The sequence below is a fragment of the Capricornis sumatraensis genome, chromosome 3, assembly GCF_032405125.1.
Source record: "Capricornis sumatraensis isolate serow.1 chromosome 3, serow.2, whole genome shotgun sequence".
In the NCBI taxonomy this organism is placed as follows: domain Eukaryota; kingdom Metazoa; phylum Chordata; class Mammalia; order Artiodactyla; family Bovidae; genus Capricornis; species Capricornis sumatraensis.
Window position 1 is genome coordinate 111,755,386 of NC_091071.1, and position 16,704 is coordinate 111,772,089.

At 36.5% G+C, this 16,704-nt stretch overlaps 1 protein-coding gene across 1 annotated transcript in view; it reads left to right on the plus strand.

The window, feature by feature from the left end:
* DPP10 (dipeptidyl peptidase like 10) overlaps positions 1-16,704 on the plus strand; it is a 755,039-nt gene that overhangs the window by 371,345 nt on the left and 366,990 nt on the right. The window contains exon 4 of the mRNA XM_068969380.1: positions 13,929-14,023. Coding sequence (XP_068825481.1) covers positions 13,929-14,023 — 95 coding nt within the window. The remainder of the gene's footprint in view (positions 1-13,928; positions 14,024-16,704) is intronic.

Here is a 16,704-nt window from a genome sequence, read left to right on the forward strand (position 1 = left end):
AATCCCTCCCAGCATCAGGGTCTTTTCCAATGAGTCAACTCTTCACATGAGGTGGCCAAAGTACTGGAGTTTCAGCTTTAGCATCATTCCTTCCAAAGAAATCCCAGGGCTGATCTTCAGAATGGACTGGTTGGATCTCCTTGCAGTCCAAGGGACTCTCAAGAGTCTTCTCCAACACCACAGTTCAAAAGCATCAATTCTTTGGTGCTCAGCTTTCTTTAGAGTCCAACTCTCACATCCATACATTACCACTGGAAAAACCATAGCCTTGACTAGATGGACATTTGTTGGCAAAGTAATGTCTCTGCTTTTGAATATGCTATCTAGGTTGGTCATAACTTTTCTTCCAAGGAGTAAGTGTCTTTTAATTTCATGGCTGCAGTCACCATCTGCAGTGATTTTGGAGCCCCCCAAAATAGAGTCTGACGCTGTTTCCACTGTTTCCCCATCTATTTCCCGTTAAGTGATGGGACCAGATGCCATGATCTTCGTTTTCTAAATCTTGAGCTTTAAGTCAAGTTTTTCACTCTCCACTTTCACTGTCATCAAGAGGCTTTTTAGTTCCTCTTCACTTTCTGCTCTAAGGGTGGTGTCATCTGCATATCTGAGGTTACTGATATTTCTCCCAGCAATCGTGATTCCAGCTTGTGCTTCTTCCAGCCTAGAGTTTCTCATGACATACTTTGCATACAAGTTAAACAAGCAGGGTGACAATATAGAGCCTAGATGTACTCCTTTTCCTATTTGGAAGCAGTCTGTTGTTCCATGTCCAGTTCTAACTGTTGCTTCCTGACTTGCATATAGGTTTCTCAAGAGGCAGGTCAGGTGGTCTGGTATCCCCATCTGTTTCAGAATTTTCCACAGTTTATTGTGATCCACACAGTCAAAGGCTTTGGCATAGTCAATAAAGCAGAAATAGATGCTCTTCTGGAACTCTCTTGCTTTTTCGATGATCTAACAGATGTTTGCAATTTGATCTCTGGTTCCTCTGCCTTTTCTAAAACCAGCCTGAACATGTGGAAGTTCACAGTTCATGTATTGCTGAAGCCTGGCTTGGAGAATTTTGAGCATTACTTTACTAGCATGTGAGATGAGTGCAATTGTGTGGTAGTTTGAGCATTCTTTGGCATTGCCTTTCTTTGGGATTGGAGTGAAAATTGACCTTTTCCAGTCCTGTGGTTATTAGTCATAGCCACAGACAAATCATCACAGGGCAATGTGTTGAGAGCCAGGTGGTACCTTCTCATACAGTGAGGTGCCTTACAGGAATGGAACCCTGTTATAAGAAGGCTTTTCTCTTGCATAGACTTGTTAGTGACTGCCCATCCACAAATGCACATTTGGAGGCTGTGGTCAGCCCAGTTCATTCTTTCTAGCATAAGGAAAAATTGAGAGAAGTTTTGTGCTCAGATGCTCTGTCATGTCTGACTCTTTGAGACCCGTGGACTGTATCCTACTAGGTTCCTCTGTCCATGGGATTCTTCTGACAAGAATACTAATCTAGGGTGCTGTTCCCTCCTTCAGGGCATCTTTCCAATCCAAGGATTGACCCATGTCTCTGATGTCTTGCTGCATAGGTGGGTGGATTCTTTCCCAGGGGCTGACTAAAACAAAAACAAAATTAGAGAAGAGAGGAGTGATTTAAGTGTTTTCACAGCCTGTTATTTGTATCTTTATATTTTGCAGTTTACATGTTACCTTAGTATAAGCTCTATTCTTTGTATGTGTCATTGTAGTGTAGACTTCTAGACCTTTTGGATCCTAGCTGATATTTATATCTGTTTCACATAAGATGCTTGGTGAAGGGAAGACATGAGTCTGTCTTCTTTCTGCCTTCAAAGTTCGGTAGATTGGACCACTCAAGCAGAGATAGTTGAGTATATGTGTTTGATGTTAAGAAAGCTTTGGTAAAGCCCTTGCTATTTTTGAAAATTTCAACTGATGAAAGTTAAAAAACACTTACAAGTGGTATTTATTTGCTACTGCTGTGCAAACAGACCTTCTAGTAGGTAGAGGTATTTGAAATTCTGGAGAGTAGTATTTAAGTTTTCTCTTAGGTAGCTATTTTGCAAATAATCTAAAAAATGAAATGATCATATAAGAAATGCTGCTATTCACATTTTAGCTACAGATCAAAATGAGATCATTTAGTTGAGTGGCCATCAACGATTCCATCTAGTCTGTAAAGGGCTCTTTATCACAGGAAGTGTCATTCATAGGATTGACATTTCCATATGAATTAATGATGATTACTCAGAATTATGACAACATTTAAATTAAGATGGCCTTTATTCTGATTACCTTTTAGGAATATAACATTTATTTTTTACATCTGTCTTTATCCTATTTAACAGGAATTCAGATCCAATTTTAAGGTAAATATACCTTTCATGGCAGATTGGAAAACAAAAATTCTTTCAAGTGTATAGTTATTTGGGGGATCCAAAAATAATTCCTCTTGTGACATTGTAATGATCAGGGACTAATCTAACATTTCTAAATATGGTAAGTAAAGTGAAAGATCTGTTCTTCAAATGAAACAAACAACACAGAAATCATCAGATTTTTCATTAAAGTTATCATAGAGTAAATGTTTTAGGTTTTGTGAGTCATATACTGTGTGTTGCAGCTACTAAAATCTGCTATTGCAGTGCAAATACAGTTACAATATACAATAAATAATCATGTAAATGAGTAATCATGACTGTGGGAAAAATTTGGTGACCCCACATCTAGACCACATCAATTGCCAGAGTTTATATCAAACACTCATCTAGCATACAGAGAAAATATCTCTGTATCTCTCTGTATAGTTTATATATATTTCAAATATTTTATTTAATATTTTAATTAAATCAGTATCATAGGGCTTATATTGATTAATTTTGACTTAGTTTACTTGAGTTCAGTCACTCAGTCGTGTCTGACTCTTTTCGACCCCATGAACTGCAGCACGCCAGGCCTCCCTGTCTATCACCAACTCTCAGAGTTCACACAAACTCATGTGCATTGAGTCCGTGATGCCATCCAACCATCTCATCCTCTGTCGTCCCCTTCTCCTCCTGCCCTCAATCTTTCCCAGGATCAGGGTCATTTCAAATGAGTCAGTCCTTAGCATCAGGTGGCCAGAATATTGGATCATGAGTATTGGCTCCTTATTGTCAAATTCAGACTTAAGTTGAAGAAAGTGGGGAAAACCGCTAGACCATTCAGATATGACCTAAATCAAATCTCTTGTGATTATACAGTGGAAGTGAGAAATAGATTTAAGGGACTAGATCTGATAGACAGAGTGCCTGATGAACTATGGATGGAGGTTTGTAACACTGTACAGGAGACAGGGATCAAGACCATCCCCAAGAAAAAGAAATGCAAAAATAAAAATGGCTGTCTGAGGAGGCCTTACAAATAGTTGTGAAAAGAAGAGAAGCAAAAAGCAAAGGAGAAAAGGAAAGATATAAGCATCTGAATGCAGAGTTCCAAAGAATAACAAGGAGAGATAAGAAAGCCTTCCTCAGTGATCAATGCAAACAAATAGAGGAAAACAAAAGAATGGAAAGACTAGAGATCTCTTCAAGAAAATTAGAGATACCAAGGGAACATTTCATGCAAAAATGGGCTCAATAAAGGACAGAAATGGTACGAACCTAACAGAAGCAGAAGATATTAAGAAGAGGTGGGAAGAATACACAGAAGAACTGTACAAAAAAGATCTGGGACCTAGATAATCACTGTGGTGTGATCACTCATCTAGAGCCAGACATCCTGGAATGTGAAGTCAAGTGGGCCTTAGGAAGCATCACTATGAACAAAGCTAGTGGAGGTGATGGAATTCCAGTTGATCTATTTCAAATGTTGACTTAATCAATATTAATTAGCTTATATCTATTTGTAATGTGTGCATGCTAAGTCATTTCAATTGTGCCTGCCTCTTTGTGACCCTGTGGACTGGAATCTTCCAGGTTCCTTTATCCATGGGATTCTCCAGGCAAGCATACTGGAGTGAATTGCCATGCCCTCCTCCAAGGATTTTCTTGACCCAGGGATTGAACCCATGTCCTTTACCTCTCCTGCATTGGCAGGTGGGTTCTTTAACGCTAGCACCACCTGGGAAGCCCATCCATTTTCAATATATGCATGCAAAGAGTCTAATATGACTGAGTTTACTGAGCATGCATGCACACATATGCACATAGCATATATGCATATCCATTTGTAATATATAATTAAAATTAAATATCATTATGAATATTTTGAAAGTAGGTTACCTAGATCAAGATTTATAAGGATATGTCAAAGAGAAATGATTTAGCCACTTGTTAAATAGCAAGGAAGATTCATTTATGACTATTATAATAGAGGAGAGGCTATTGCAATAGGGGGAAGTGACTTAAATCAACACTTAACAGCAAAGACACCTGGGGACTTAGAGCCATGAAGCAGAGTGTGAGGCACAGTAGATGGAAAATTACTAAGATGACAAATCAAGGGTAATGACTAAAGTGACTTAGCAGGATTCTTGTTAAAAGCAGTATAAGGTTAAGGTCTAGGAAGAAGAGGGGTCATAGAAGCCAAGCTAAATTTTGGTCAGAAAGAAATCTTTGTCAATAGTGCTAAATGATTTTCTAAATCCGATTATACACATGGACATCACCAGATGGTCAACACCACAATCAGATTGATTATATTCTTTGCAGCCAAAGATAGAGAAGCTCTATACAGTCAGCAAAAACAAGACTGGGAACTGAATATGATATGGCTCAGATCATGAACTACAAATCTCCAGACTCAGACTTAAATTGAAGAAAGTGGGGAAAACCACTAGACCATTCAGGTATGATCTAGATCAAATCCCTTATGGCTATACAGTGGAAGTGAGAAATAAATTTAAGGAACTAGATCTGATAGACAGAGTGCCTGATGCACTATGGACAGAGGTTCATGACATTGTATAGGAGACAGGGCTCAAGACCATCCCCAAGAAAAAGAAATGCAAAAAAGTAAAATGGCTGTCTGAGGAGGCCTTACAAATAGCTGTGAAAAGAAGAGAAGCAAAAAGCAAAGGAGAAAAGGAAAGATATGCCCATTTGAATGCATAGTTCCAAAGAATAGCAAGGAGAGATAAGAAAGCCTTCCTCAGCGATCAATGCAAAGAAATAGAGGAATACAATAGAATGGGAAAGACAAGAGCTGTGTTCAAGAAAATTAGAGATACCAAGGGAACATTTCATGCAAAAATGGGCTCAATAAAGGACAGAAATGGTATGAACCTAACAGAAGCAGAAGATATTAAGAAAAGGTGGCAAGAATACATAGGAGAGCTGTACAAAAAAGATCTTCAAAACACAGATAATCATGATGGTGTGATCACTCAAGCTCGCCTAGAGCCAGACATCATGGAATGTGAAGTCAAGTTCATCACTATGAACAAAGTTAGTGGAGGTGATGGAATTCCAGTTGAGCTCTTTCAAATCCCGAAAGATGATGTTGTGAAAGTGCTGCACTCAATATGCCAGCAAATTTGGAAAACTCAGCAGTGGCCACAGGACTGGAAAATGTCAGTATTCATTCCAATCCCAAAGAAAGGCAATGCCAAAGAATGACAAACTACTGCACAATTGCACTCATCTCACACACTAGTAAAGTAATACTCAAAATTCTCCAAGCCAGGCTTCAGCAATATGTGAACCATGAACTCCAGATGGTCAAGCTGATTTTAGAAAAGGCAGAGGAACCAGAAATCAAATTTGCCAACATCCACTGGAGCATGGAAAAAGCAAGAGAGTTCCAGAAAACATCTATTTCTGCTTTATTGACTATGTCAAAGCCTTTGACTGTGTGAATCACAATGAACTGTGAAAAATCCTGAAAGAGATGGTAATACCAGACCACCTGACCTGCCTCTTGAGAAACCTGTATGCAGGTCAGGAAGCAACAGTTAGAACTGGACATGGAACAACAGACTGGTTCCAAATAGGCAAAGGAGTATGACAGGGCTATAGACTGTCACCCGGCTTATTAACCTATATGCAGAGTACATCATGAGAAATGCTGGGCTGGATGAACCACAAGCTGGAATCAAGATTGCCGGGAGAAATATCAATAACCTCAGATATGCAGATGATACCACCCTTATGGCAGAAAGTGAAGAAGAACTAAAGAGCCTCTTGATGACAGTGAAAGAGGAGAGTGAAAAAACTGGCTTAAGTCTCAACATTCAGAAAACTAAATCATGGCATCCCATCTCATCACTTCATGGCAAATAGATGGGGAAACAGTGAAAACAGTGGCTGACTTTATGTTTTGGGGCTCCAAAATCACTGTGGATGGTGATTGCAGCCATGAAATTAAAAGATGCTTACTCCTTGGAAGGAAAGTTATGACTAACCTAGACAGCATATTAAAAGGCAGAGATATTACTTTGCCAACAAAGATCTGTCTAGTCAAGGCTATGGTTTTTCCAGTGGTCATTTATAGGTGTGACAGTTGGACTATAAAGAAAGCTAAGTGCCAAAGAATTGATGTTTTTCTACTGTGGTGTTGGAGAAAACTCTTGAGAATCCTTTGGACTGCAAGGAGATCCAACCAGTCCATCCTAAAGAGATCAGTCCTGAGTGTTCATTAGAAGGACTGATGCTGAAGCTGAAACTCCTATACTCTGGCCAATTGATGCGAAGAGCTGACTCATTGGAAAAGACCCTGATGCTGGGAAAGATTGACGACTGGGAGGAAAAGGGGATGACAGAGGATGAGATGGTTGGATGGCATCCCTGAGTCAATGGACATTGGTTTGGGTGAACTCTGAAAGTTGGTGATGGACAGGGAGGCCTGGTGTGCTGCGGTTCATGGCGTCACAAAGTGTTGGACACGACTGAATGACTGAACTAAACTAAGTTGATAAATGGAAAAATAAATTAAATTGAAAATTATTAAAAAGAATATTGTAGTAGAGGGAAAAATTTACTAAGATCCTTCAATGGGATGGATGCCATATTATTCTACTCTACAGAAATTATAAACCAATGAATACTAGTTCTCCCAAATCACCACCAAAATAACCTTATATACATGAAAAAGCAGAGATGAGTTTGTTGCTTACTTGGTAAAGAAGATCACTTTCTTGTCCACTTGAGGGTGAGTAGCATATTCTCCAAAGGGAATGGCAAAGGAGAGGTGTTTTTTTATGAGGTTTTGGGGGGATATGGTTTTACAGGTCTTTCAAGAAGTAGCATTGATTATTACTGGTTGAAATTTTGTGTTGGAAATGTTGGGGACTAGTGAATTTTAGAAGGTGAGGACTTGGGAAAAGATCTTGAATATTAAACAGTCATTTGGTTGAGTTATGTATTGTTCTGAGAAAGAAATGTTTACTTTAGTGAGCATTAGTTGAATACTCTATTTTTCAACTAAATGGGTTTTCAGAAAGTTCCTGAAAAAATAAAATGATGAGGGTATTTGCAATCCCATCTTCCTGGCAAGAATGTTCTGAAATATTAAAGGCATATTAATGCAGACACTTGAAGAGTAAATTCATGTTAATGTACACTGTGGAATATGTGTGTATGCATAGTTTCACTTCTGAAAGGAACAAGAGATAGAGTGTTTCTGGAATTCATAAAGGAACTGAAAACCCCAAATAAACACATTGAAATTGAATAAAAATAGGCAGTAGAAATATTTGAAAGAAATTATATGATTAAATATTAAATGATTCATATAGGAGCGCAGAAAAGAGACATACAGAGTGAAGACGTTAGAAGTGCTGAGAATCTAACAATGCCTTGGGAAAGATGAAAATTCTGGACAGGACTTGGTCTTTGGATACTGGATATCATAAGCAAAATAGAGTGGAAGTGAAGAAAGACTTGTTGATAACTCTCAACAATAGATGATCAGGGCTTTTTTCAAAAATAGAGATCAGGAGATAATAAATAGGGAAATATATGCTGAAGCCACTCAAGTGAGTAACCTGAGCGTAGTGATTGTTTTCCAACCATATGAAAGAATTCCAAGTGTTCTTTAGGATGTTATACTACGTTATGGGGATAAACTACAGGCATAAAGAACACTGAAAAAATGAAAACAATCCTCCAAATGAGAGGTCATAAGGCACAATATTAATATAGGAGTTGAAGAGAAAGAGAAGATATAATGAACTTATATGTGTATATATATATGCATACACACACACACACATATATATATATATATGTCTGCTATGTTTTATGTATCTGCAAGACATGTATGTTATCCAGCATAGAATTGGAAATATAAAGCCAACATACAGGAGAGGTCGGGGCTCAAAAGTTTAGAAAATCAATTTTGGAAGTTTTGAGGTTTCCCAAGTAGCTCAGTAGTCAAGAATCTGCCTGCCAATTCAGGGGCTGTAGGAGACATGATCCCTGGGTCCAGAAAATCCCCTGGAGGAGGAAATGGCAACCCACTCCAGTATTCTTGCCTGGGAAATCTCACGGACAGAGGAGCCTGGCCTGCTATGGGATTACATAGAATGGGATATAACTTAGTGACTGAGCACACACAAGTAGAAATGACCACTCAGAGAATAGCAATTGGGAAAAAAAGGGCTCAGAGTTGAGCTTTGCAGGGTGTCTTTGTTTAGACAACAACTGTTTGTGTAGAATGTGTAGACATTTTTAAAGAAAGGATTCCAGGCCAAGATAATGGTTCAAAGGCAAAAGAAGATTTCAGAATCCTTCTGTCACACAATGCAAAGTTGAGTAAGGTGGGGATAAGCATGGGGAAAAAGCACATTGGATTTGGTTATCCCAGGTCAGTTTTGATGTTGGCAGCTTGTTATTTGAGGGGACTGAGGACTGAAACTGTGCTTCAGAGAGATACGGAGAATGACATGTATGGTGGACACAGGATAAGTCTGAAACCCCTTGTACAAAAGATTTATTGAGGCTTATTTTGAAAGAACAAAGGCCTCAAAAAGAGCAAAGAGCTGAATGCTAGTGATTATTATTATTAATTTCTAATATAGAGAAGAAATATATACACCATGAAAAATACAAGTAACTGGCAAGAAGTAGATATTAAAAGTATGGAGCATATTCAATTTGGTTAAAAAACAGTTTGTTCTTTTTTTGCTTTTCAAATAAGAAAGAGCATCTCTTTCTAGAAGTCTGGGGAAAGAAAAGAATGTATATAATGATATTTTGAGGTAGACAAAAAGGACAATAAGCCATTTCTGATGGCTTCAATGTTTGCAGGTGAATATAGGAAGCCAGGGGTCCTTAAAAAGTGAGGAAAATTTCTACAGATATGAGCAGTGTTTTAGGAGAGATGGTTTAGGGCCTGTTGTGTTTCAATTATGATTCATTCAGTAGTCTAGGTTTACTATTGATAGCTTTAAATAATGATTAAATCTTATTTTGATATTTAACATATTCTTCCTGAATTATTTGAACATTTTCAGTGATTATTATTTCATTATTTTGTTTTACTGTTCTTTTTTTCTATTATTTTCAATTTGATTGAGTGTGAATTAAAAAAAAAGATAACATAGAATTTTTCTTTGAGATATGTTAAAAAATAGATTTTTAGGACAAAAATCATATTTGGATTAAAATGTTTAAGCAATCAATTTGTCAAGATTTTTTCCACTTTTTGAAAATTCTCTCTACAGATGGATGATGGATGATAGATTTAATTTTGAAACATTAAAAGCAAATTATCATGTTAAAATTAAATGCATAATTAAATTATCAATAATAACATTAAAAAAATAAGGTGACTTTATATAGATATTTAAGGAAAGTGAATTTTGTCAGCTGTCAACACCCAGAATAACCTGTTATGCAAAGCTGAGTTTATTACCTGTTTTAGTCAGGGAGGGCAACATTTTGACTGTCTTATGTCCAGAAGGAGGGATTGGCAGGGTGGGACGGGATGGGGGTTATGTATAGGGCTGGAAATCTAGAAGTGAATTGTTAAGACAGCTCTTCCAGTGTGAGGGTCTGATTGAAGAGGTGTGCATTTCATGATGTAACGGCCTAGGTAGGTTGACACTGAGAGACAAATATCTTGAAGTGAATCTTAGTGAAACAGTTACTAATAAGAATTACGGTTGTTGTTCAGTCACTAAATCGTGTCCGACTCTGCCTCCATGGACTGCAACCGACCAGACTCCTTTAGCTCTCACTGTCTCCCAGAGTTTGCCCAAGTTCATGTCCATTAAATCTGTGATGCCATCCAACCATCTCATCCTCTGTTGCTCTCTTCTCTTTCTGCCTTCAATCTTTCCCAGTATCAGGGACTGAATTAACAGTTGATAATTTGCTCAGATTTGGGAGCTTATGGCACAGATAAATTACTTTTAAGAAAGTCTCTGAAACAAAATTAACTTTTGTACTAATTTACAGCCTTATCTTCACAGGCAAAAACTTCAAGCTCTAAAAGGAAAATCTTATGGATAGAGATCCTAACAGCCTGGGTGAATGCACAGGCCTCAGTTCTCAATTTCAATAGCAATTTGAGAATTGAACTATAATATGAACTGCATTACTACCTGCTTTGTGTGGACTAGGTATAAAATAAAAGCTTGCCTTTACCTGAAAGAACTTAAGTTTAGGATATAGTACTGTTTTTTCCTTTTACTACAAATTCTAGAAAAAGGAATTGGACAAAATGACAAGAATTTGGGGTTGGGCAGACACTAAAAACACATTCATATAGCTCAGGATGAAGAAGCTAGACAGTGATTCTATCTTGTCATATCTTTTCATTTAAAAAAAAAGCATGACTGAATTGAATGTGCGTTCAGGATAATTGACTCTTAACTTTCAATGAGCTAAAAAGGAAGAAAGATTATTTAATCAAAGTACTGTATAGACATGTCTAATACAGTGTTTTAAGAATTTTTCAAGTATGCTCACCTTGATCTTCTTGTGTTAAAGCACTTTACTCATTGATCTGATTCACTCATATTTCATTACTTAATATTAAAGAAAATATGAGGTGACAGTTGTAAAATACATTCTAGAAAGTAATTTATTGATGCAGTAATAAGAGTTTCAAAACTGGGAGTTTCCACTGGTGATTATAAATCAAATAGTAAAGTAGCATAATATGACGCCCAGAAGATCAGATTTTAAAGACCAGAAAAAAAATTAAAGATAATTAATAAAGGCAGATGTTAGATGCTTTTAAGATAATTCATGCAGAAATCTGTATCAAATGTTAACCTAGAGAGTTATAGTTGAATTTTAAAAAAGAAAGTTTTCTCCCACTAATGCAACACTGAAAGTCCAACAGTAAAATTTGCAGGAGTGCAGATTCAAAGGCATTTATAAACACAAATCTCAACAGATATTTTTCAGGTCTAAATAATTATCCAATGAAATTTACTTTAAAAATATTGAGTGTAGTCTTTATCTTCTCAAACAAGTTCCATTTACTTCTATTCTGATTCTAAGGGACATATTTTTAAAATGAATGTTTCTTCCCCCACCCCAATATAATCCATCACCTGCTGAGGGTTTCCTCTTACTATGAGAGACAATAATGACATGTATTACTTTGTCTCTTCCATTGAAGAAGAATCACTGTTCATGCTCTCTGGACTTTTATTTCTCTGTAAGTTCACAGACCCCATACCTATTTAGAGTTTTGCACTGTGCTGGTTTCCTACATATTTCTGTTTCCTGCATTTATCTACATGGTACAGTAGAAGGGGGAGTCCTCTTTCTTTTAATTTATTGTGAAAATATTTTAAGGATGTTTGTTAAGGGATTCTATTTATGCTAACCTATGATGGTAATCATGAGAAGAGTTGACTCATTGGAAAAGACTCTGATGCTGGGAGGGATTGGGGACAGGAGGAAAAGGGGATGACAGAGGATGAGATGGCTGGATGACATGACGGACTCGATGGATGTGAGTTTGAGTGAACTCTGGGAGTTGGTGATGGACAGAGAGGCCTGGTATGCTGCAATTCATGGGGTCACAAAGAGTTGGACATGACTGAGCAACTGAACTGAACTGATTATGGTAATATTCATAATCCATAGGAAGAAGTGATTCAGAATTGAGAATATGAAGAAAAATAACAGAGGTTTTCATTGAGGTTGGACTATTTATTTAAGAAAGCATTAATTGAGAGCTATAAGATAGGAGACCAGAGTCGGCTGGCAAGACCGAATGAGTAACACGGGTGACCAGTGTTGCTGTTGAGCCTGTGATCATAACTATGAGATAGAAAGGAAAAGGAAGAGAGGGAACGAATATAAATATAAATAAATATTTATGTATGTAAAACCTGTTATTTGTTTTACATCACTAGAAAGGTCAGCAAGTAAAGTTCATAATGAAAAGAACCTAAATTTTTTGTAGGTGATGGAAGAAATTCAGAAGGTGATAGAAGACCTTATTTTAAAGATCTCATAGGTTTATCTTTCAGTACATCTAAGTACAATTCAGATAGTAACTTGGAAATCTTTGTCTCTTCTTCTTCTTTCTTAAAACACTTTGTCTTTTTCTGTGGCTCATGTCTTTCCATGTCTTTCCCTTTCTGTGTCTTTCCAACATGTCCCTGTCCCCATTTGATTGAAGCCAAGAAGAATCATTGACCTCTGTTTCATCCCTGACTCTAGTAGGAGAGTCATATTAGGCTCTTGATCTTCTGAATGAAATGCTGAAGAAAACAAACTTTATTTTTGCTAGTATTAACTGCTTCTCATCATAACTTCTAGGTGTTATTATTTATAATATTGCAATAACTAGAGAACAGTCAGAAAACCTTGCTCTGTCAAAATGTCAGGCATTTGCACATAATCTTGACAATCATTGGACATGTAGTATTTATTTACCGCAAGTATGTGGATGATGACTATTGGGTTATATAAGTTGTATGCAACTTATATAACTTCACTTACTGTGAATAATAGGTCCAATCCCTCTCAATATTGCCTTTTTTTTTTTTTTTCAAGAATGTACATAGGGCTAGGAAAGTGTAATACCATGGAGCAGTTTAGAACTGGGTAAAACTGAAAAGGAGGTTATGCTTATGCAAAAAAAAAAAAAAAAAGACACTCAAGACTACTTTTGTTTGGATATCTTTCCTTTTATCTAATTACATATATATATATGTAATATATATTATTTATATATCTTTTATGTGGATATAGATATCTTTCTTTTCTTCTGAGTACTCTTTCTGGCAATTTTTCTCAAGTTGATATTTTCAGGTGTAGAGATCTTAAAATGATTAAATTTCCTGGTTAATGTGGCTGAATTAAACTTAAAAATATATAAAATTAGCAGTTCTCCAAACTAAATGCAGTTATTTAAATTGAGGACATCATTCTCTTAAAGTTGACAAAGTGGATACAATGGTTGGCATTGTACCAGTCTCAGAGATTTTGACCTTTGATCAGACAACCCAGGCAAAATATCAGAGGCATAATTCAAAACCCAAGGGAAAAAGAGGTTGAGTAGAAATTGAGTGGTGGCAGTACTGGATACATGAAAAAAATTGCATGAATGTAGTTCATAATGATAGTCTCAGAAATGTGTCTAGTTATGTTTCAGGGGCAGCCTCGTTAAAGTTTACATCACTAATTGGTAACAGCTTCAAAAATGGGCGGTGCTTCTCTTTGTCTCTTCTTTCTAAGCTCCGAATGGGCAGCAGGTTGCCCATATTTTAATGATTTTTCATTTGTTGAACCAAGAATCTCAGTGACTCTCTCACTAACCCTGTTTTCTTTGCACAGTAGGCCATAGTCTAGACAGGCTTCCTGAACACTGAAGAGGATTAATATGAGCCAAGTGTAGAGATATGCTCAGGTTATTAAAGGCTAACAGTCATTGTTCCAATGAGCCTGTTTACTATGCACATTATCTCTTCTATAGCCATTATATTACCTAGTCAATGTGTTTGTCAATTGTTCATATCTTTGTTGTTTCAGATACAGATGTGGTGTATAAAAGCGAGAATGGACATGTCATTAAACTGAATATAGAAACAAATACTACCACATTATTATTGGAAAACACTACTTTTGTAAGTAATGAATAATTAATTACTTTAATCATTCGGTGTTGTTTAGAATGCTCTCAAAGTATACATAATGGTCTTTTGTTTTAGCTTCAGTATTTGCAAAACTTTTCAGGTGACAAGTTAGGGCTAGTATATTATGTGGAATCAGGAGATCTATTGATAGGAAATACCCATGTGACCATCTGCTTTGTTTCCTCCCCATTGATCCTTTCTAGTAAATGAATAAATATTTCTAAGAATATTATTTTTTGAATGAATATTTATTCCAGTATTTTCTATGTCAGTTTAAACATAAAAAGGCCATTTTTTTTAAAAAAAGTTAGTATAACCAAGAACATCATAACTTTTTCTCTTCCTTTACTTCTCATTCTTCCTGACTTGCTTTTAATTGTGATTTTCCAAATCAAGTAGAAGACAGGCTTTGTAAAACTGGTCTTTTGTTGAGGTTGATGTGTTTTACCTTTATAATTTTGCATTCTGTCAATATCATTTCTCTTCTCCTGAATCATTGTTTGGCCTAGCAATGATCAAATAACTGAATGCATTTTGTTCTTATAAATGTATATGAACTTTGGGGTAAATTAAGACCTCTTATGTTTAGATTTGCATGGAAACCCACCCCAGTATTCTTACCTGAAGAATCCCCATGGACAGAGGAGCCTGGTGGGCTATAGTCCATGGGGTTGCAAAGAGTTGGACATAACATGACTGAGTGACTAAGCACACAGTCTTAAGGTTAGATTTAGCTGTGATTACCTAATGAGTAAGTCATAGTTAATTAACTGTTTCAAATGTTCAAAATCTAGCTATCAAACATCACTGAAAAATAGTATACAGTTATTTGCTGTTTTAGATAAACAAAGGTTCAATGTATTTCCTATTAGATGTGTTAATATGGTATAGACATAGTACAAGGCCTCAGAACACCTTCTGTACAAGTTAAAGGAATAAGCAAATTATCACATACTTTTTGTATTTATTCCTACTGGTACATTTGCAATAAATATCTGTTCTTCACGTTTATAACAGAGTGGCCAGGTGGAAGAGATGAACTAAAATTTTTGTTGTTTGGTGTTTTTATTTAATAAGAGAAAAGAGGTTGTTGAAATCATGAAGTGATTGCATATGTATATATCTGTTAGACTAAATTAAACCAAACAGCTCATGTACTTTAGCAATTAGGTTATTAACTAAATAACAACAGCATTTCTGTTTTTAAATGAATTAGTTATTTCACAGACATTAGAAGAATAGGTACTCTGAATGCAATGTGTAATAGCATTAATACTTGTGGAATGCCAAGGAAATAGGAAGTATATTTCTCACTTTCTAAAATACGGATTTCCTTGAGGGAGATAATGCTAACGTTCCTGTAAAAGCTTAATAAACAGCATAGAACAGTATCTACTATTTATTTTTCTATTTTAGTTGAGTAATATGTTTATTTATTATTTTTGGCTGTGCTGGGTCTTTGTTGCTGCTCACAGGCTTTCTCTAGTTGCAGCGAGCAGGGACTACTCTCTGTTGTAGCGTATGAGCTTCTCATTGTGGTGGCTTCTCTTACCAGAGCGTGGGCTCCAGGGCAAAGGGCTTTAGTAGTTGCAGCAGTCAGGCTCTAGCGCCTGGCCTTAGTTATTGTGGTTGATACTTGAACTTAGTTTCTCTGTGGCCTGTGGGATCTTCCCAAATGTGGGTTCAAATCCATGTCCCCTGCATTGTCCCCTGCATTAACCACTGGGCCACCAGGGAAGTCTCTATTATTTCTTATTTGGGTTGTCCTCCAGGATATTAGAGAAGAGGCTAGAGAAGAATCATTGAGAGATGTTTTAATCAATGGGAAAGAAGGCATCAGTAGGAGATAGGCCAGGCGTTAGAAAGCAGAATGATGGCAGCTAATGATTTGCTGATTAAAGTCAATGCAACTTAATTTCAATAAGACTAGTTTGGAGAAGAAACTTAAATGCATTTTGTATTTTGTTTCCTTTATTATAAAGTAATGTTTTTGATGAGGATGAGTATAGGCCTTTAGTGGCCAAGCATTTAAGAATAGACTCTTAATACCCGAATATCTGGTGTGTGACTGTCCCATATTGATCATCCTCTTACACAGGTTAATGAGGTCTTCTAGTTAGGCAGGTAGGTAGTTTAGTCACTCAAACATGTCCAGCTCTTACAACCGCATGGACTGTAGCCCAGTAGGCTCCTCTGTCCGTGGGATTTCCCAGGCAAGAATACTGACCTGGGTTGCCATTTCCTTCTCCAAACGAGGTCTAATACTGGTTGCTAATTCTCTTTTTTTTTCCCCCAGCATTTATTGCTTGCTTTATCAGTCTCTTTGGTGCATCAAAAAAGAAACAAAACAAACAAACATTTTTGGTTATTGTTCCCTTATGCTGTTGGTACTTCATATCAATCCCATCTCATTGTGGTTTTCTCCATGTGCTGATTAATAACATTTTATCTTTATGCTTGTATGTTTAATCTTTTAAAAATCCTTTTGAGGTCTTTTTCTACTCTTTTTCTACTCGCATACTCTTTATGTTAGTTATGACTCTTAATTGCCTCTAAGTAATATTTAACAAATATTCAAATTTACTGATCTTCTAAAATTCATAGGATCCCTAAAGACATTTATCTCACAGTACAGATACTTAAGCAATTTATAAGTCCTTGAGGTGTCAGAA